Below are 22,381 nucleotides of genomic sequence, written 5' to 3'. Positions count from 1 at the left end.
TATTGTCTGTCTGCTTAACACTGCCCATCTAGAAGAGCAGAAGAAGGGAAGGCCAGGTTCTGTTCTTGTTTTTAAAAATGTGTCTTTAATTGTGCTCTGTATCCTGCCTTTCACCCTGTCTGCCTCTGGCTCTGTGCCATCTGAACTGTAATATGTTATTACAGACAAGCAGCTACGCCACTTCTTTATTACAGGTGACTAGGTGCCTCACAAGTCGCTTGCAACAAGGACATTTGGGATGGGTTTTATACATGGATTGCAGGCTCCCATATATTATAACGGCTTATCTTGAACATGGAAGCAGTGGACCAGGGTGACATTGAATTTATCTTGATTTGTTTCACTTTCATCTGGTGGCCATGGCAACTCCCTATCAACAGAAAAGCATAATTCACTCAGACCCAAGAGATTCAGCCGGTGATGACAAAACTGGGATTCGTGGGCATTGCAGACTCATGTAAGTTCAGAACATCTGCCTTTTGCACAGCTGCTGAATCAGTACAAAAGGGGGTGGTGATGGACGGAGCATCAGAACCCATCAAACACTCACACCCAGTCAACAGATCTGGGTTTGATCCATCACCGTTCTTTAGCCCACTCTGCCACCCCAATTCAGACATGGCCATATGCAAATCAGTCTGACCCTGTGCCTCATGGGAACAGTCCAGCCCGAACTGCCAAGCCATGCCTTCCCTGGACCGGAAACAAGCTTCCTAGGACCGGTTTCTGGCATTTCAGCCGTCTTCAGCCAGGCTTGCTTGAATCCAGTGGCAAAGTGAGCAAGGGACTCACGTCTGAGCATACCCTGCCAACTTATGGAGAACAAAGCGGTACAAAAGGGGGTGGTGGTGGACGGAGCATCAGAACCAATCAAACACTCACACCCAGTCAACAGATCTGGGTTTGATACAGCTGCTGGATCATACGGAATAAAACTGCTCTCTAACTCTCACTTTCACTACAACTACTTTGGTGTAAAGTAATGTGGCTTCAGTGAACAACAGAAGATAGAATTACCCAACTTGGGGGAATCATTTAATGCTGATGGAATTCAAACCTGTGTTGTGCAAGACATAAAGAGATATTTCATTAGTCCGGAGATTAATTTAAACCATTCAATTATTTTAGCAGTTTAGGAAGTGAAAAATTATAGGAGTAAAGTGAAAAGATCAATTACATAATACTGCGGTTCCAGTAAATGATATGTTCAAAACTAAAATTAATCTATTTCAAATGTTTAGAGAGGTCAGACTAAGTATGCATAATCACCCTTTTTCTTCCTGAATTCCATGCGGGCCTCTTTATTACAGATGTGAGGGATAAACTATCCCATAAAATGTACTTCACCTTACTTCCGTTACCAACAAAATACCTTGGCATTGGGAGATGTGACCGTGTGTGCCTGTTTGTCTCTCTGAACAGGTGTGCCTGTCTTAATATTTCCTGTGTGTACGTTTGTTGCAGGAAGGAAGGCACACACCATGTGCGATAAGGGTACCCAAAGTGTTGCCTGTCTTTGAGTGTCCAATAACAAATCAAGACTCATTTACTGTATCAACTCCTGTCGGTTTGGGCCTTACACGTCATAATTGCTCAATTCATTTAACTTTATTGTTTCCCACAGCTGCATAATGCCTATCCTTTCATCGGATTCCTACCAGGAGCACACAAGACGCTGATCAAGAACGTGGAAGAAATCAATGCCTTTTTATCCGGCACGTTTGTTAAATATCTCCAACAATTAGACGCCAATGACCAGCGAAGCTTGATTGATGCTTTTTTTGTCAGGCAGAAAGAGGTAAATCATGCGCACTTTCTTAGATTTAAATTAGATATTTCCATTTAACTCGTCCTATTAATTATTTGAATTGATAAACTATATTTGTTTATATCTATCTATCTATCTATCTATCTATCTATCTATCTATCTATCTATCTATCTATCTATCTATCTATCTATCTATCTATCTATCTATCTATCTATCTATCTATCTATCTATCTATCTATCTATCTATCTATCTATCTATCTATCTATCTATCTATCTATCTATCTATCTATCTATCTATCTATCTATCTATCTATCTATCTATCTATCTATCTATCTATCTATCTATCTATCTATCTATCTATCTATCTATCTATCTATCTGTCTGTCTGTCTGTCTGTCTGTCTGTCTGTCTGTCTGTCTGTCTGTCTGTCTATATATATGAAGAATGGCCTTTTATAATAGTGATGGTGATGAGCAGGGTGTCTTCTTGGGAGGCACAAGTGAAGCACATTGTGTTCTACAAGAGTCCGTCCGTTTGAAGAAGTTGATCTCAAGAGAAATCCCCGAGTGTATCCGTCTCGGCCGCCATAAATGTGACTTTCCCCTGCAGAATGAAATAGGGCTAGCGGACGGCCTACATCCATTCTGCAGGCTAAGCAGATAACCGACCAGATGTAGTGTGAACTGCTCGAGCTGCCTGAAATGTATGTAGAGTCTAAAACCCCAAACTCTCCAACTGGTAATCCTAAAGAGGTTAATGGACCCCTGTGGAATTACCACCTACAGTTCACCTTTATTCCACCCGTTGTAGGTGGTTACAGACCAGATTAAATCTGCAGATTCGCATTCTGCGCATAAACTGCACACATTTTGTTTTGATACCCTGACATGAAATATGCCATATTTTCCCCCTCCCATGCCAATGAAGTGGCATGTGTTGCATCAGTGGGCAGTCTGATTTTCTCTGATAATACTAGATTAAATGAGATTGTATGAGTGCCACTGCAGTTTTGCACCAATATCTGTAACTTGTGGACAGTGAAAAAGCAACGCCAACAAATGACAAGTGTAATAGGTGAACCAAATGTCGTTGCAAAATTGTCACAGAAATTTGAATTATCTGAGAATATTTTCACCAAGCAATCCCATGTAATCCGACTCCGGTGAACCGAAGGCAGATGCCTACTATTGCCTTACCACACATGGCCATGCCATCAATCATGAAAGGGGTGCGCCCTGTCTGAGTGCAGACGGAAATCAGAAATAGCAAGAGTGTACATGCCGAGTACCAAGTTGAGTCAGGAAAAAAATCTGTCAATACATTAATATCGGCTCAGTTCAGCATCTGCCGTATTGGGGCGCACTTGACTTCACCTCTTGAACTGTATGTAGCTTGTGTCCCTTGCTTGCTCTCAAGGGACGTACTCAGTCATTGAGATTCGGGGGGAAGGGGGGGAATCTCAATTTTCCCAACTAAAGCAGGAGGCCTCAGGATGAACCTCTGAGGTGAGTAAGGTTTAGAAAGGGCTGCTCCCATAAGGAGAAGGTCCAGTTCTGATTTGCATTAGGTAGGCCTCTGTGGCTGATATACAGTTTGGTGGACAGGCACTCTGTTGCAAAGGCGACGGCGTACCCTATACATCCAACTCGAGGTCCACCCCCCCCCTTCCGATTTTGAGCCGGGCAGACCACAAGTTTTGCGCTGATGGAGTAAACTTTACTCTGTCCGTGTAAACCTTCCTTGGATGGCCGGCTAAGTAGGGAAGAAGTGAGCCATCCAATCATCCACCCCATTTAGAGCACAGGGTCAGATGTCTTTTTTTTTTTTTACTGTCCGGCACCACCAGGTATATCCTGCCGATGAGGGATGCTACTTTTTTTATACACAACAGAAACCGCTGTTACTGTGGTTCCTGTTGGTGTACAGAGATGTTTGCTCGGCTGGCAAACATCTCTAAACAACTCTAATTTTGAAGTAAAGGCAGTAGTATTCTCCACCACCCAGTCTGCCTTTACTCCGACTGCTAAATCCTAAATCGATCCCTCTTTCTAGAGTGATACAGTGGATGGAAAATAGTGGTTTGGAATGCTACCTCTTGGGAATGTCAGTGCTTAGACTATTCACAAACTTTCATCTCGTCATCTTTCGGGTGTTTGATTGCCAGTAGTATGTGTGGAAACCTCAGATTGGCTTACCTTTCCAAGTCTACAACTGACCATGTTTGTGAATTCGAAAAAATAGCAAATCTGCATCCATTCGAGGTGTACTTTTATGGTAATCCGGCCACTAAGGGCCATATTTACATAGAAGTGGTGCGCCGCAGCACAGCATGCAAAGTTGCTGTGCTGGGTTGCATCCCCTGAAATGGCGCAGCTGTGCTCTCTTCATGCACGGCAACACTTTGGGCTGCGTAGCATCAACGTACGCACCCTTGCGCTAAAGTGCAAGGGTGTCTGCGTAATGGTCAGGATAATGTTTGTGCAGGAAGGGCTACCTTCTTGCACAAAACTATCCGTGGAGGCTTTTTAGGTCTCGCCTGAGACAGCGCTTTAGCGCTGCTCTGGCGAGACTTATAGTAAGCGAGTTTTGGAAGTGCAAACAGTGGCTTTTCAGGCCTCCGAGTACAGTGCATGTGCCCCGGGCGCGCGCACCATTTGGCGGCCTGAAAAGCCACTGTTTGCACTTCCAAAACTACTTTCACTTTCGCCTGCCACACGGCCGCGCTTTGAAGTGTGATCGCGATTGCGATCACTTACATTTCGCGGGCGCTTTGATGTTTTCAGTGAGCCACGCGGCCACTGAGGACATCAAAGCGCCCGTGAACACCATTTGCCACCCCCTTCCTGCTTGTTTAAACTGGCTTGCTCTGTTGTCCTGCTACGGTTATATATATTTTTTAATAAGATGTTAGCTGTCACTGTGTATAGACTACCTGCACTAACAGCAAAGCAGCGACATTGTAAGCTGGTGTTACGCATCTGACCACACCCAGCAGAACAACTGCACGGTCCCCATTTTGCAGATCAAGCAGATGGAGAATTGTTTTCATTTTTCTTTTTACACCTCCCTCCTCATCTTTTAGTGCTCTTTTTGTAGCCTGCTAAACAGAAGATCAATCCGGCCGGAGCCAAGCCCCGCCTGCCTAAACCTCTCCCACTTTCAGAGACAGCAGCGCAGGGGCTTTGGTGCGTGTGCGCTCGTGTGTTACTTCAGGGAAAAACTGAAGTGGCCGCCATATGCTTAGGATTTTTTAAACATTTCCCTCAAGTTCTTAACTGTAGGGAGTCTGGACATACACCTCAATGGGAAGTTCTCATTTGCTAAACAAGGGGTTGCCTCCTCTAGGTAAAACATTTTGCACTGTTCTATTTTATCCCGATTTCTTGCTTTCAGCGAGCTCGTGGGCGGCAGCGTTGATATCTGTGTATACATAAAGGCTTGTTCTGCTCCCCTCCCATCCCCCTCCCTTGGCCGCCTGCTTGCTTTGTGTGTGCTCTCTTGTTGGCTCCTAGTATGTCTCTCCCTGTCTCTTTCTCAATTTTTTCTCCCGTCCTGCCTCTGTCTTTCTTAGTCTCTGTCTTTCTTTTGCTTTCCCTCTTTCTATGCCTCTCTGGTCTCCCTTTTTCTCCTCGTCTTTCTCTAGCCATCTGTCATTCTGACGCTCTCTCCTTGTCTCTCCGCCTGCCTTTCTCTGCCACTTCCTGTCTGTCTTATTTTTCCCTCTCTCTGTATCTTTGTGTATCCTTGTCTCTGACTTTCTATTTTCTCCCTATCTTTGACTTTTGTCCTGCTCTGCCTGTCTCTCATTATCTCTCTCTCTGTCCTTATCTGGAATTCCTAATTTCTGTCCCTGATTTTCTTTCTTTCTACATCTCCCTCTCCCTCCCCCTCCTGTTTATTTCTCCCTCTTCCAGGCACCAAGCTATGGGTGTTCTTAATGTCCTGGACAAACTACAAATGTTTGGTGCTAAGTGTTATTTTTGTGGTGCATGGATAATGAACAAGCATTTGCAATGCAATAGGTCTCGCATTTGCGAGAGTTGGAGCTATCAGCATTGTAAATGACAATGCCTTTTATTAATTTGTTTTGAAAACCTGCAAGTGGTGCATAAACACGCACTTTGTACCTATAATTCTTAATTACGAGAAGCAAGGCTGTCAGTAAAAGAGACTGCCAGCTTTGCTTCTCAAAAGCAAGGACTATAAGTACAAAGTGCTTGTTTACGCACAGCCTGCAGGTTTTCAAATGCATAAATAAAAGGCATTGGTATTTACATTGCCAATAACTCAAACTCTCGCAAATGCAAGACCTCCACCTCACCCTCCACACGTGTCTCCTCACCCTCCGTGTCTCTCCTCACCCTCCGTGTCTCTCCTCACCCTCCGTGTCTCTTCTCACCCTCCGTGTCTCTCCTCACCCTCCGTGTCTCTCCTCACCCTCCACGTCTCTCCTCACCCTCCACGTGTCTCTCCTCACCCTCCACACGTCTCTCCTCACCCTCCACACGTGTCTCTCCTCACCCTCCACACGTGTCTCTCCTCACCCTCCACACGTGTCTCTCCTCACCCTCCACACGTGTCTCTCCTCACCCTCCACACGTGTCTCCTCACCCTCCGCCTCACCCTCCACATGTGTCTCCTCCTCACCCTCCACATGTGTCTCCTCCTCACCCTCCACAGGTGTCTCCTCCTCACGCTCCACAGGTGTCTCTCCTCACCCTCCACACGTGTCTCTCCTCACCCTCCACACGTGTCTCTCCTCACCCTCCACACGTGTCTCTCCTCACCCTCCACACGTCTCTCCTCACGTCTCTCCTCACCCTTCACACGTGTCTCTCCTCACCCTCCACACGTGTCTCTCCTCACCCTCCACACGTGTCTCTCCTCACCCTTCACACGTGTCTCTCCTCACCCTCCACACGTGTCTCTCCTCACCCTCCACACGTGTCTCCTCACCCTCCTCCTCACCCTCCACATGTGTCTCCTCCTCACCCTCCACATGTGTCTCCTCCTCACCCTCCACATGTGTCTCCTCCTCACGCTCCACAGGTGTCTCTCCTCACCCTCCACACGTGTCTCTCCTCACCCTCCACACGTGTCTCGCCTCACCCTCCACACGTGTCTCTCCTCACCCTTCACACGTGTCTCTCCTCACCCTCCACGTGTCTCTCCTCACCCTCCACGTGTCTCTCCTCACCCTCCACGTGTCTCTGCTGCATGCCACACACTGCTGCACGCCACACACTGCTGCACGCCTCACACTGCTGCACGCCTCACACTGCTGCACGCCACACACTGCTGCATGCCGCTGCACGCCACACACTGCTGCACGCCTCACACTGCTGCACGCCACACACTGCCGCACACTGCTGCATGCCGCACACTGCTGCACGCCACACACTGCTGCACGCCGCACACTGTTGCACGCCACACACTGCTACACGAAACATTGCTGCACGACACGCACTGCTGCACGGCACACACTGATGCAACCGGCACACTGTTGCACACTGCTGCATTAGTCACTGCTGCATGCTGCACGACACTGCTGCATGCAGCACACTGCTGCACGCAGCACACTGCTGCATGCCGCTGCACGCCACAGTGCTGCATGCCTCACACTGCTGCACGCCGCACACTGCTGCACGCCGCACGTCACAGTGCTGCATGCCTCACACTGCTACACAAAACACTGCTGCACGCCTCACACTGCTGCACGCCGCACACTGCTGCACGCCTCACACTGCTGCACGCCTCACACTGCTGCACGCCGCACACTGCTGCACGCGGCACACTGCTGCACTCCACACACTGCTGCACTCCACACACTGCTTTTATGCGAGTTTATGCTACTGACATTGTAAATGACAATGCCTTTTATTTGTTTTAAAACCAAAACATAAATAAAAGGCATTGTAATTTTACAATGCCAATAGCTCAAACTCTTATAAATGCGAGACCTATTGCATTGCAAATGCTTGTTCCTCTTTGTATGTGTGCATGTACCACGCTTGGAATGCCTACCAGGTGCAAAGCAAGGCAGCGTAATGCACTGCATTACTTCATTTTCTTTTTTTTTTACAAAGCCACTTAAATTGACATTTACGTGGTTTTGTAAATACCAAACAGGAGTTTGTTTTAGGGTTGTGTCAAAAAAGAGACCCAACCCAAAATCTTCTTAAATCTGGCCCTATTTGTCAGCGAAATTGGTTGTGCTTGTGTACCTAAATACATTTACAATTACATTTGCAGAATAACGTACTGTCCTGTAGTTTTAATAATATTTTAAGTGATTTGTACTCTTTAGGGTTGAAAATTAATCTGAAGTGTCTGATAAGGATCTAAGCAGAGGTATGCAAACATAAGAAAACATGTGATAACACAAGCGAAGAAAAATGTGTGCTACCTGTTATCATAATTTTGACCCTACTCATTCGCCAGTGTCTCCATCTATCTTCCTATTTTATCGGTCACATTGTTAATATCACCTACAAATATGAGCAGTGATTATTCCTACACCTCTAGTTGCTGTCTCATTTGACACAAACAATTGGTTGTTTGAGGAACTTAGCCATTTCTTTAGGGCTTCCTTAGTGAGATAGTGTTTTACATGAAAAATATATCCACTAATTGGTTCTTAAGCATTCATAAATCTCATTTGACTTTTTTCCAAACGTATACATTTCTTGTGGTTGCAACCAACAAAGCTTCTTGAGATGTTGCAAGCCATTGACATTGCAGGAGAGTATTGTAGTTTTCTGAGGAGTGATAACACTAATCTGTCCTAGATTTTATGTTCAGGTTTTGGCTACAGACCGGTTTAGGTGCCTCTGGGTCGATCCAGTGCTTAGTATGAGCCTGTGTTTGCTGCGGCTACCTGCCAGCATTGAATTCTCAACACTCGCACTTACGGCAGTAGACCGCGTGGCGGCGCTGTTTGTCAATTTTTGTGATTAGCACATCAACAGAGTGTTTAACGATTAAATATACAGGGCATAATGCATAATATCAGTGCAGAGTCCCAGCCATTCTGACAGTTTTGGGTGGTGTGGAATCTTTCAAATTGTTAGACTTGAAGGAGTGTGCTGATTAGGGGCTTTGTTGGTACTGACATTCCTCAGCGCTGGCAGGGGCACCGGGTGAAGCGAGGTGCAGTGGCACTTTGAGAGATATCTTGACTCCTGGCACCTAGCATTTTACAAATTAAGCAAGGATTAGGTCTTTTGTTTCCAATATATAACCCTACTTAGAGTCGACTCCGGGTCAGCCCCTTGCTCATGATTGGTTGTCCTTGTTGCCAATCTCAGTCTGTTCTTGATCATTGGCTTTAGTCAATAGTCGCTTGTTTCTCCCTCTAGGAACATTTCGGTCTCTCAGAGTTGTAAGTGGATGAATCCTCCACTTACACGATTTGCTTTAGGGGACAACAATTCTTTGGTATATAGCACTATAAGGGATTGCGTGTGTTTCTATATTCTCCCCCGTCCCCTTTTTCCCTCTCTATTTCCATATCCTGTTTTTTTTCTCTCCCCGTCTCATGTTTACTAGCTCTTCACTTTATTCTTCTTAATATCCTCTTACTTTCTTTTTCCCCTCTCCCCGATGCGTCGCATCCTAGGCCCCATACCCGACCTTTTTTCAATGTATTTATGTTTTCAATAAGCTGTTATATTTCCAGCTTTGTTATCTGAGAATATTTTCACCAGGGCAATCTCATGTAGTCCGATTCCGGTGCACCCAAGGCAGGTCCCTGCTATTGCCTTACCATACATGCCCATGCCATCGATCCTGGAAGGGTTGGGACCTGTCTGAGTGCAGATTGAAATCAGAAATTACAAGAGTGTAAATACTGAGTACCAAGTCGAGTCAGGTAAAAAAGGCTGCTCGTTATCTTTTCTCTTACAGTCTTGATTTTACAGTATACATTGGTATCTTAGCTTGAATGATGACATCATGGACCCTTAGATACCGATTACATCACGGGGTTGACCCCTTGTCTCATCTTATCCCATAAACAGCCTTTTATATGTCATTCCGGTTAGGAGAAAGTACACCCGTTAACAAGAACGTTCAGAACAGTTTATTTTCTGTTCCTGCCTCTGCCTTAATGACTCCTCAGGGCCACTGTAGCAGGTCAGTTTCAGAGGTACCAAAGGACAAAACATGAGTAACAATTGCTATTCAAGGCCACATCTAATTGATGTTCATGCCAAAAGGAGAAGAGACAAAAGGAAGGAAAGGAGAATTTAAGAAGACAATATTTCAGGAGATTCAATATTAATATATATATGTATGTATGGATGCCTGTGTCTTTTTATAAATATGCTCCTCATATCCTGCACCACCACCAGTCTGGCTTCAGATCACGCTGCAGCACTGAAAACGCTACATTAGACAATATGGATGATGCCCTGTTGTCCACAGATGAAGATGACCTCTGTCTCCTGATTGTGCTGGACCTTTCAGCTGCTTTGGACACAGCCAATCAGCCCTCCCTCATATGCACCCTGGAGTCTCAAAGTGGATTCACCGCTGTTGGATTTGGCCATCTCTGCAGGGTCACCCCAAAGCTTCTTGCTTTCACCCCTCCTGCTTGTATGAATTCGTTTTTGTCGCTATTAGGGCTCTGTGCACTTTACCAGTGCTAAAGTGACTGTGTTATCTCCCTAAAATATGGAAAAATTGGTCCACGCTTGACTGACACATTTAAGTTACTCATAAGTCCATAGTACATGGCGCTGTTTGTACCCAGGGCCTGTACAATAAATGCTACTAGTGGGCTTGAAGTACTCATTATGCCACCCACTAAAGTAGCACTTTAAAACTTGTCTCAGGCCTGCAACTGCAGTCTGTAGTGCAGTTTAAAACTGCTAATACAACCTGGAAAATAAACTTTTTGCCAGGTCTAAACATTGCTTTTTAATACATATAAGCCAACTCTAAGTTAGGCCTTAGAGGCCCGTAGGACAGGATGCATTGTATTTAAAAAGTAGGACGTGTGGGTTTGAGTTTTACAAGTTGTGGTGTTACTTGAGTATGAAATACCTTAAAAAATATGAGACATGAGGCGTTTGGCAAAACAGGAACAGTTTGTTTAATTAAATGTAGCGGCCGGAAATGTAGTTACAGCCACAGGGTCTGAGGACTGTCTTAATTTACATGCAGTTGACATCCTTTTTAAATGCAATTTTCATCAGTTTGTATAGTTCTCCGGTGAACCATATATCATGAGGAATGTTGGTTGCTGCCTCAGAGTGATAAATTACTGGCCAATTGGTTACTACAGGTGAGCCTCTACCTTGAGAGAACACAGTGTGGCCAGTGGGTAACAGATGCCGGGCATGGAGAGCGTGTGATCACTGCGTGTGCTGTGTTCTGAAAGGCTATATGTGGCATCTGACTTTTATGGTACTTTAGGAGCGTGCTTAACCCCTCTGGCCATGTGTGCTTTATTGGGGTCATTCTCCCTTGACCATTGTAATGTCGCTATCCCTATCTTTGGGATTTATCTAGGGTTTCCTGTTCCTGCGTCTTACTTTCAGCTATGCGCCATCCCACCTGTGACCTATAAATCAGTAACCACGGACATGGGTCTTAGAGCTTGCCCGACTATGTATTTGCAAGCCAGGGTTGATGTGGAGTTCACGATGGGCGATTTCATTGACAGGGACGTGATTTCGTATTCGTAAATGAATGTATCGTTTTCCATACTAACCCTATTTATTGTTTACCATATTAACAGTGGTAGGAATAAACTTTGTCCACCCTATTGCTCTAGTACCCCTGTAATGGAGCTGGTAAGTGGCACTGAGAAAGGTCATAGTTTATCGCCAGATGCCCATTGACTGTATTCTGGGAAATGAGTTACCACCTGTAAGAAATTGGGTTATTGACTGAGGGGGATGAAACCCTACTCAAGCAACAGTCACAATCCATGTAAGGATGAACCACAAAAAAGTCACTAGATTACCCTGTGCTTAACACTCTGATAGCGTAGTACAAAAAAAGTCAAGCTTAACTAGGTGGCAATGTGTAAATAACTTATGCATCACTTAAAAAGCAATAAAGTGAAAACACAACACAAGAAGAAACCTACACCAATTAAAAAAATAGAGTTATTATTTGACACCAAAACTGCAAAAATCCAATCGCTAGAACCAGAGTTATGAATTTCAAAAGCAGGTAGATCCTAGTTTACTCTTGGTTCTCTGAGTACATTTTGGCAGAACATTTTCTAAGTCCCAAGTTTGGGATGTTGGCTATCAGAGCACCGTTAGCACCATTTCCAAAGGTCCAGGACATGAGGAATCTCACAGGCTGGGTCCAGGTGTGCGATCAAGGTGGTTAGAGCCTTCTCAGTCCCTGTGGCTCCAATCAAGAGGCCAGCCAACTAACCCATGGAGTCACTCTGGAAGTCATGAGTTCAAGCAAGAAAGCAGGTCTCAAGCAGCAGGGCAGTCCTCTGAGGTCACAGAGCAGGCTTCAGGTAGCTGGGTAGTCCTCTTGAATCAGCAGGACAGACCTCTGAAATACACATCAGGCCACAGGCATCAGGGCAGTACTCTGAGAGTCCTTCCCCACACCCAGAAGGAACCGAAGAGTGGGCCTGAGAGTCCTAATTTTATTATACCTGGTGCCAGCTTTGAAGTTAATGAAAACTCTGGAGTTTTCCCACCACAGAAGTGTTGGAAATTTCCTGTCTCACTGCTCTGGTACCAAGCGTTGTCTGAAGTCACAATAGTCTAGTGTGAAGTTCTTAGTGTTTGAGCCGAGGCAGAATCTTTGAAGTGCAATTGAGGCTTTGAGTGGCACAATGAGAGCTGAAGGCCCAATGGTAGAATTTAATTTCCCGGTCCTGGGAATATCGATACCACTTTTCTCTGTACCTTTTAAGTAAATTTAACATGCCAATCAGGTGGAAGCCAATATTTCCATGTGTAAGGGAGTGAGCACAAGCACGTTAACACTTCTAGCAGTAATAAAATGCAAACAGTGCTAAGACAGACAAAAACAAATTCAGTAAAACAGGAGGATAGAAGGTTAAAAGTTTGGAGGTGACCCTGCAGAGAGGGCTGAGTCCATCACGACCCCACACCCCCAGCCAAAAGCCAGAGGTGACTAATCATTACGCTGATGGGCTTCCTTGGTTGGCGATAGTACACTGATAATGGCCCTGTACTGCAGAGGCCCTTAACAGTTCGATGCCCAGTTGGATCCCTCTGCCTGCACTCTCCTGAGCTACTGAACAGACCCATGGGGAATCCTTATCACCTGTGGACCTCACCTGAAGCACCTAACATTAAGTTGCTGACAAATGCATCCCAGTAGGCAGACAACCACCATGGCCAGCAAAGTAATGGGGTCCATTCCATCCCTTGGATAAGACTTATGTCCCCACCTCAAGATAAACTCTGCCCATAAGAACAGTAACCAACAGAGGCCACTGACCCTGTCAGTATCAAGAATGGGCCCCAGCCAACCAAGGTTCTCTCTAACCTCTGAGGTGTTAAGTACCCTTTGTCCACTTTCCTTCCCACCAGTCCAGGGGTGGTAGTCTGTGATTGATTCTCCAGCCCATGATCTGTACCTTGGGGCTGAACAGGGGTCAGAGGTTAGTCCTTTTTTCCCCTGTTCCTCCATCTGTGCCTCTATACCCACTGTTTTGTGAGCAGTACCTCCAGAAGCCTGAGCTTTAAGGGCATCCCAGGCGGCCGCCCCTCCCAACTCTTCCCCTACCATTGGAAATTAAACCCCCAGAATGTAATCAATGGTTATCTAGGGACTAATTATGACCTTTCTCTGGGTCACACCTTCCCAACCCATTCCAGGGATACCAGAGCTATGGGATGAAAATAGTCCTGTCACTGGATCTGAGTTATCCAGCACAACTGTCCAGTGTACTCATCTGGGCAAACTAGCCTTTCCACTGCCATGGTCTGTCTGACACCAGAATCCCTCAGAGCAGTGATAGGGATCCCATTCTCTTTGTCCTGGTGGAAGTGACAACTCCCACCGTCCAGGATCCAATTCTCACCCTCTGAGTCAATCTCCCACTTAAGGGAGATTAGGACATGGTCTAACACCTGCCCCTGGGGACTGCTTGCCTCCAACGCCACACTGGCCACCAGTAGAGTCCCACCAGTTGGTGATTTCTTAGGACAAACCAAGTACCTCTGCTTGTGTTCTAACTCAGAATAATCAAACCTGGAAATGGGGTGCCCTTTAGACCCTCTGCCCTGTTTCTCAGAAGGGGCAAGGGAACCCTTTCCCCCCACTGTATTCTGAGACTTGTCTGTATCTCCCTTGACCTCCCCTCAACTGCTGGGGGAAACCTGAACTACTTTTCTTGGAGTCACTCCCAGGTACTTTGTGAGACACCCTGGTACTAATCTAGAGGTGTGCCTCCTTTGCAAGCTCACTGGGGTCAGTGAGCTTACTAGCAACTAGATGTTGGTTCAGCTCTGTAAAACAGTTATTGATTATGTGCTCTTTCAAAATCAGATGGTACAAACCAGTAAAATCATCAGCTTTGCTGCCCCTCACCCAACCACTCAGGGCTATGCTGGAATAGTCCAAGAAATCTACCCAAGACTGGTTTGACAGCTTCTGACTTTCCCTAAATTTTATGCGGTGCCTTTCTAGGGTGAGACCAAATTTGGGGACAAGAAAAGGCCGTCATTTGGGCCTTCTTCATTTGGTCCCCACCTGTAGTGTTATTAGGCTGTTCTTCCCCACTGTGGGCATGTTTCGCTAACCTAGCCCCCCAATATCCTCTGGGGCCCTGTGCGGCCTCAGGAATACCTCTTAGGCAGAAAACCACTTGTCTGTTATCCCCCACCACATAGCTAGGCAGCAAGTCATATGGTATGCGGACCTTCACCTCTCCAGTGGACACTGAATGTCCAATGCTGGATTCTGCTACTTGTTTGGCTTTGAGGTCCAGCTCTCTCATGCTCACCTCATGACCCCACAAGATATTTTTTTCTTCCAAGGCTCTCTCTGCCTTATTTTCCTCAGCCCACTTCTCCTGCAGGAACAGTTTTTCAAGGGCCCTCTTGGCAGCATCCTCCTTCTTGTCTGCCTCCATGTTTAATTAAGCCTGCTGCAGCTTGAATTTGCTTTCAGCACTTCTGTCCTCCAGCTCCCCCGGGGACAGACCATTGGATGACACAATATTCTCTGCTCTGGCAGGGGACTCCCTTCCTACAGGCAAGTATTCCTCCTCCTTTTCAGGGTGCTGCAGTCCAGAACTGTGCCCAGGTCATCTTCCTGCTCTTCCCTAGCCTCCTCCTCTTCATGCTCACCTGCTGTGGCTTCCAACTGATGGGTCTCCTCCCAGACTCTGAGGGCATTCTGCAGCTCCTCCTTCTTGGAGCTCTTTTTTCTGGAAGCTCCCTCTCCATGCGGAATCCTCGGAGATCTGCTGCAGTGTAGCTCCCCCTGCTACTGACCTCAGACTCCATGCTTGCAGATAGAGGCACAGACAATCGGATAAAAAAGGAGTGACTTTGGAAAATGAAAAAAAATGCAAATCAAGGGCAATTTAAAAAGAAGTTGAATCTGGCATCAAATTATTTATACAGGATTTTAGTATTACATTAGTCACTGTATGGTACTCTGCAAACACAAACACTGGATCCCACCACTGAGCACCAATGTGAGAAACTAGGATGTTGGTTGAGGAGGATGACACCCTCCTCAAGCAACAGCCAAAAACCTTGTAAGGTTGAAAAACAGAAAGTCACTAAATCAAACTGACCTTTATTCTCTGGTAGCAAATGTAAATAAAATATTTGACACTAAAACAACAAAAAACTAATCTGGATTATGGTTTTAGGGATTTTTAAAGTTTAAGTAAAAAAAAACAGTTTAAAGATCATAGCACCAACTGCTGACAACTAGTCGTGAAAGACCGGGACAAAGTCAAAAGTTATGGCCAACCGCGATGGAGCACAGTTAGCATTTCACTACTGTGACGCCTACCTCAGGAGCAGAGGTCCATGTGCCAGCCCCCTTGCGACGTCTTCTGTCCAGTTTGCCCACAGTCTGCTACCCTCTGCTGCCTGTATACCTGCTGCCCTCTGTTTGTGCCTCCTTTTCTTGGTTCTTACTCTGTTTTGCCTTTTCTGCTCATTTTTCTGCCCTCTGTTTTACCTTATGTGCTCTTTTTCTGCCCTCTGGTTTGCCCTCTCGGCTCTGTTTTGCCTTTTCTTATTATTTTTCTGCCCTCTGTCTTTTCTGCTTGTTTTTCTGGCCTCTATTTTGCCTTTTTATGCTTAATTCTTTACTCTTCCTGCCGTTTCCCTCTTCCCGCCATTCCCCTCCTCCCACCACCCAGTACCAATCCTTACCCCCTGGACCTACTTAACGGAGGCTGCAGCGTGACCCCTGTTGAGCAGGTCCTTGTGCCAGGTTCCCTTGCAACAGTTCTCCTGTCAAGCTTGCCCTCTGCTGCCTGTCTGCCTGTCTACCTGCTGCCCTCTTTTTGTGCCTCCCCTTCTCCTTTTTAGATCTCGCTGAGGCAGCGCATGCGCTGCTCTGCGAGACATTTAGTGTATGGGTTTTCAAAGTGCTGCCACAGGCTTTGGTGGCCTAAAGCTTGCGTGCACGTGAGCGTGCACGCGCGCAGCCGCCATCTGCCTTTCTGTCATGGCTCATTAAGCCTTCCAGCACGTGAATCATGCTCCTCCACCCCATTGCTGTCTGCTCTCACTACCCCCCTCCCTTCTCCCCCCTCCCTTCTCCCCCTACCTCCTCGTTAGCTTGTTCTTGGTTGTTTTACTGTAAGTTCACGTCCGCACTGCAATCTGTTATCCTGTTTTGTGCTATCATCTTATTTCTTTTTTCACTCTGACCTCAAGGTGTGTCTCGAGGGTATTTCCTACACCAGTCACTGTGCATCGCGGCGCCTTGTCCTTGAAGGGGTTGTTATTGTTTGGAAACCAAATCCCCGTTTCGCGATTGTTCCTCTGTGGCACTGAGATTGCTCCGTGTCCCTCTATCGCTAAATGTAAGTGGCTGCGAGAGGGGTGATAATAAACTTACCGCGTCGCTATGTTCCTTGCAGCACTTTACGGTCCTGACAGACTTATAAAATGGGGACAAATGTGACGCACCTCACGCTATCTGTTCTGCATCCTTAAGTACTAACTGATGCTTCCTGAGCATACTGATCAGCCAGCTCGGAGACCGTTTTTTGGCCTGCAGTGCCACCTGTGCATTTAGGCAGCAGGTGCAGGCAGAGCCTTGGAGTGACCCAGCCGCTGGTGCGATGGTATGTTCTGCCACCAGCATTTCAATCGATAGCTCGAGTCACAGCAGTGAATTGAGCATAGCACTTGAATTGGGTTTTATTATTATTATTTTTTGCAGTTTCATATAGCGCGAACTCGACCCGAAGGTTTTGGAGCGCCTTACGTGAGCAGCACTTACATGACACAAGAACACACTCATTTTTGGTAGACGGGAAGATTAAGTTATTTGTCCAGAATCACAGGATGCTGAGCCCACGAAGAGACTCGAGTTTCCCAGCTCCAAAGTCAGCAGCTCTATCCCTTACGCCACCAGAGACTCTAAATACTTCAAACATTCTGTTACAGATTCATTACAAATCACTCAATCAGGATATTCCAAAATAATGGGAGCAATGAGCCTTGCATTCAACCGCACCAGCAGAAAAAGCTGCGACTGGTCTCCCTGCCATGAACATACAATAAGCCCTTTTGGTGACCAATGAGCACATGCGCTGTTGCTTCGAGATTTTGGCGACAGCTAAGAACAACAAGCATTGGCATAGCCAATAGGTTTCGCCTTTGGGACCTTATAAGTGTTTAGTTATCCAGCACAATATCCTTGGTGCAACAACATCAAGTGTTGCATGGCTAAACACTTATAAGGTCCTAAAGGCGAGACCTATTGGCTATGCCAATGCTTGTTTTCTGTTTTGCCTCTTCTGCCCATTTTTCTGCCCTCTGTTTTGCCTTTTCTGGTAGGTTTCGGCCCTCTGTTTTGCCCTCTTCTTCTCTGTGTTGCTTTTCTGCTAATTTTTCTGCCCTCTGTTTTGCACTTTTTCCTCTTTTTTGCCTTTTATGATTGTTTTTCTGGCCTCTGTTTTGCATTTTCTGCTTATTTTTCTGGCCTCTGTTTTGTTTTTCTGCTAGTTTCTTCCCTCTTCCTGCCGTTTCCTCAAGATCTGGATTTTTGACGGAGACTTAGGGCCCATCACCCACATACCCCCACGGAGACAGTGTTGTGCTCTCCAAATGTTCATTGATTACCTTTTACATAGGATAACATTTGCTTACCTTATTACATTTAATACATGGTAACTTGTTTGGGAGAAGGTAGAAATATCGTGTTTGAACTCAAATGAATTGTCATTTCAAATCCTCCTTAATGGTAAAGTTGGATTTTAAGTCACATTTCTGAAAATGCACCTTTTAGAATATTGGCATTTCCTTATCCTAACCATTTGGTGCCTGCTGCAAGTGTCCTGGGTCACATGGCTGTAAATGGCTCTGCTGTTGGGGTTTGTGTATTCCTGCTGGACTGTTAGACAAAGGGGACAGGATGGCTTGGGACAGAGCTGTTTCCTGCCCTGCTTACACTTCGAAAGGTCTTGCCTAAGCACACACATACAAACCTTACACCAGCCTGTTGTCACCCCAGACTTCTTGGAGCCTTGGCAGGGGAAGGGAAAAATGGTCCAGACCAGATGTGGTGGTATCCCAGGATGTCCCCCCACTCCAAAGTCTGGCACCAGGTATAAATAGTCGGCCCTCAGAACAGCTCTTCAGTACACTCCTGGTGCTGTGGAAGACATCAGAAGAACTACCTGGACACACAGAGGACTCCTACTACCAGAGCACTGCCCTGTTGCTTGAAAGAGTCCTGGACCATCTCCTTGAACCCAGAACCGCCAGAAGTGACTCCATGGGCTAGTATTCGGGCTTCCTGTGTGAGTTATAGGGTCATAAGTTCCAGAGATCTTGGGCCCTGCACCCGGCTTCTGCTGGAGCGAGTCCTACCTCCCCAAGTGGTGCACCCCAGTTCCAAGATCCTTGCAAGTAGTGTTATAGATCTGCTCTTGCCAAACCCTAAAATGTTGAACGTGAACAATTTCACCAAAAGAAGAGCAATGAGAACCATGGGGAGACTGGGACCTAACTGCCAGTCAATCTGCCCAAGATGCATCACCGGTCTGCCTCACTTCTCTGTAGCTGCCACTATATTCTTCTCCACAACAGCAAATCCTGCTCAGCTTGATCTCTTGGGGAAGTAACCAGTCAGGTGGAACCCTCGTTGGCTACGGCCTGCAGCTTCGTCCCGCTGAAGATTTTCAACTTCCAAAAAGGTGACTTAGTTTGAAGGTAAAAATCTTCACTGTGACTCCGTGCAGCACCATAATGACGATACCTCCCACGCGGACATTGTCTGCTGCCTTGCCCCACTGGCCTCTACCTTCTCAGGAACTTTTTATCAAAATACCTTCTAAGTCTGAAGGTTAAGCAGCGACTGCGCCCAATCCACCCCATGTATAGGACTCGTGCACCATTGTGGTCAGCCTTAACTTTTGACTTTGCCCTTGTCTCGTAAGACTAGACAAACACAGTTGACACTTTGATCTTTTATGTGCTACATTACAGTAACAACTTTAGCAATTCATACATCTGGTTCTACTGATTGGATTTAATTTGTTTTGATGTCATTTTATTCATGAGGATGAGGAACAACTGCCCACAACTCAACACAGACAAAATGCAAGTGCTAATCTTTGGTAACACCTCCCCATGGAATGACGTCTTGTGACCCCCTGAATTGAGACTCACATCAACAATGACCTACCATGCCTACAAACTCAGCATTATTCTGAACAGCAAGTTCACCATGAAAAAACAAATCAATGCAGTCTCATCCACCTGCTTCCTCGCCCTCTGCAAGATTTTCAGTTGGCTCCCCATCGACACAAGATACACCGCCACACAGGCCCTGGTCACCAGCCGACTGGACAATGGCAATGCACTTCTCAGCAGGAATCACCTCGCACCTCCTCAAGAGGCTGCAGACGATAGAGAGCACAGCAGCCAGACTCGTCCTAGACCTCCCCAAGCAGTCCCACATCACCCCCTACCTCAAAAAGCTCCACTGGCTCCCCATACAGAAGAGATGCTGGTTCAAGATGCTCACCCACGCCTTCAAAGCCCTCCACAACCAGGGACTGCAATACATTAACCACAGGCTGAACTTCCACCATCCTTCCAAACACCTGCACTCCATCTCCCTATGCCTCGCCCACCCCCTGCATCCCACGCAGCAACAGTGGAGGTCACTCCTTTTCCTACCTCGTGGCAAAGCCCTGGAATGACCTCCCTCTTCACCTATGGAACTCACTCTCTTCATTGAAATTCAAAAAAGGACTCCAGACCTGGATGTTTGACTAAGTCTCTGCTGCAGCACTCTCATTGCCCTAATACCTTCAGGGTGATTAGCCCCACTTTACAAATTCAGATTGATTGAATAATTGATTAATATTTACTCTGCATTTATAAATTGATTTGGGATTTTTCTTGTGTTGTGTACACTTTATTACTGTTTCTGTGTTTCAGAAATACTTTACACATTGCCTCCAAGTTATGCCTGACTGCTTTGCCCCTATCTTCTGGTGGGTTAAGCACAGATTAATTTAATCACTTTTGTGGTTCAGATCAAAAGGGAACGGCACATCACCCTGACCATTGATGATCTGATCAGTAACATCAATGGCGCTCGCTGGTTTTTTAACTTGATCTAAACTCTGACCATAACCAACTGAAGCTCAGAGAAGACTTTCAATACATCACAATAATTTAGAATCATGTAGGCCTTCGATGCTACCCCTGCCTCTATTTTGGAATTTCCTCAGTGGCAAGAGTCTTCCAAAATATGATTTGTGAAGTCCTCTGGGCTAGAGGGTGTCACAAACGTGAGTGAGGATATCTTGACCTTTGCTCTTACCATTGCAAGACATCAGGAATGGCTGTCCAAGACCCTCCAAAGGATCATCTACTTGGTACTCACCCTGAACAAGCCAAAAAGCAAGCTGCTACAACAGGAAGTGGAATTCTGTGAATATGTCTTATCAGGAGATGGTGTGAGAGTTGGCCCAGCCAAAAATGTGGACATTAGGGAAGCCAAGCCTCCTCAATCCCCGGGAGAAGCCTGCAGTTTCTTAGGACTGGCCACATACTGTGGCCACTTCGTACTGTGAGTGAAACTGGTCCGGTTCATTGTGGAATTGACCTGGTGGTGCAGGCTGGACTGTTCCCACTGGAGAAGGTTCGAGACTGATTTGCATATAGCTGGGTCCAAAATGTGGTGGCATGGTGGGTGAAGAACAATCAACAGGGATGTGGCTCGGGTGATTGTCAATTCAAGCAGTCTCACTATCACCTTGTTGTTGCAGTTGTCATCCTGAGTCTAGCTACACTTGCCAGACCACTCAGGGAACTCACTAAGGCATCATTGCCGTGAAAGTGGGGTCAATAAGAAGAAGACGCCATCTGAGACATAAAGGATGCTCTCCTACATGACACACAATGTCTTACTTTGACCCTGTCCATAAGTCTGAACTCATTGTTGCTGCCAACTCGATTAGGCTTGGGACAGTCCTGATTCAGCACACTGGAACCGACCACTGGAAGCCCATCATTTTTGCGAGTAAAGCTCTTACAGCAATACAACAGTGCAACGCTCAAAGAAGCCTTGGCAGTCAAATGGGGCTGAATCCAATTTCATTTATAATTGTATCGACATATGTGCAGAGGCACAGTGGACCACAAGCTGCTCATTCCACTGTTTGCCAGGGATGGCTCCCAACCCTCCCCAGAAGCTTAAGAAATGGGCTCCTCAACTGCAAAAATATCAATTCACCATTGTATATACGCCAGGATGCACCAACCCAGTTGATTACCTGTCCAGGCACCGATGGAAGACCAGCCCTGATGAGCACTTATGTGCTGGTGAATATGTTGGAGCGTTGCCCAGGTTCACTGCCTCCCAATAGGTGAGCCATAAGATGATGCAGATCCCATGCAGGATGGTCCTTGTCTATAATGAGCACTGACCTGTGGTTAAATTTCCAGAAGGATTTCATTAGCTGTGATGAAGCAAATAGTGGGGATTTGAAGAAATTATAGCATACGCGGGATGAGGTAAGCACCACGAGCGAGGACATCCTAGTAAGGGGCCAGAAAATTGCCTTAGCTTCCACACTACAGCACCGCATTGTCTGCCTCCATCCCTCAGGATGACCAATATGAATGCACGACCATGTGAAAAACTCAGGTGTCAGGCCATTGTCTCCTACGTTTACCACCTAGTTGTCTGTTGCCAGTGGTTCCAAGCTAACAGCGTGCCTGACCTACCCTCTCCTGTCATCACAGAAGGTGCCAGCCTGGGTCTTGGCAAGAGATCAGTGCTGATTTTGACTCGCTATTGGATGGACGTTAAATGCTGGTGGTGAAGGATGCTTATTCAAAATTCCCTGTTGTGGAAGTGATGACAGGTATGACCACTGAGCAGACAAATAGGTGTGTCAACAGAATATTTACAGTATTTGACATCCCAGGCAGA

At 46.3% G+C, this 22,381-nt stretch overlaps 1 protein-coding gene across 2 annotated transcripts in view; it reads left to right on the top strand.

Annotated features, from left to right (window-relative positions):
- The window catches only part of LOC146816634 (cytochrome P450 2K1-like), a 303,227-nt gene that overhangs the window by 187,051 nt on the left and 93,795 nt on the right, over positions 1 to 22,381 (top strand). For both annotated transcript variants that reach the window (XM_085610516.1, XM_085610515.1), the window contains exon 5: positions 1,625 to 1,798. In XM_085610516.1, coding sequence (XP_085466642.1) covers positions 1,625 to 1,798 — 174 coding nt within the window. The remainder of the gene's footprint in view (positions 1 to 1,624; positions 1,799 to 22,381) is intronic.

This window comes from Triturus cristatus, chromosome 6 (assembly GCF_964204655.1).
Source record: "Triturus cristatus chromosome 6, aTriCri1.1, whole genome shotgun sequence".
Lineage (NCBI taxonomy): Eukaryota > Metazoa > Chordata > Amphibia > Caudata > Salamandridae > Triturus > Triturus cristatus.
Note: the sequence above shows the minus strand (reverse complement) of the source record. Positions and strands in the feature narration are given on the sequence as shown.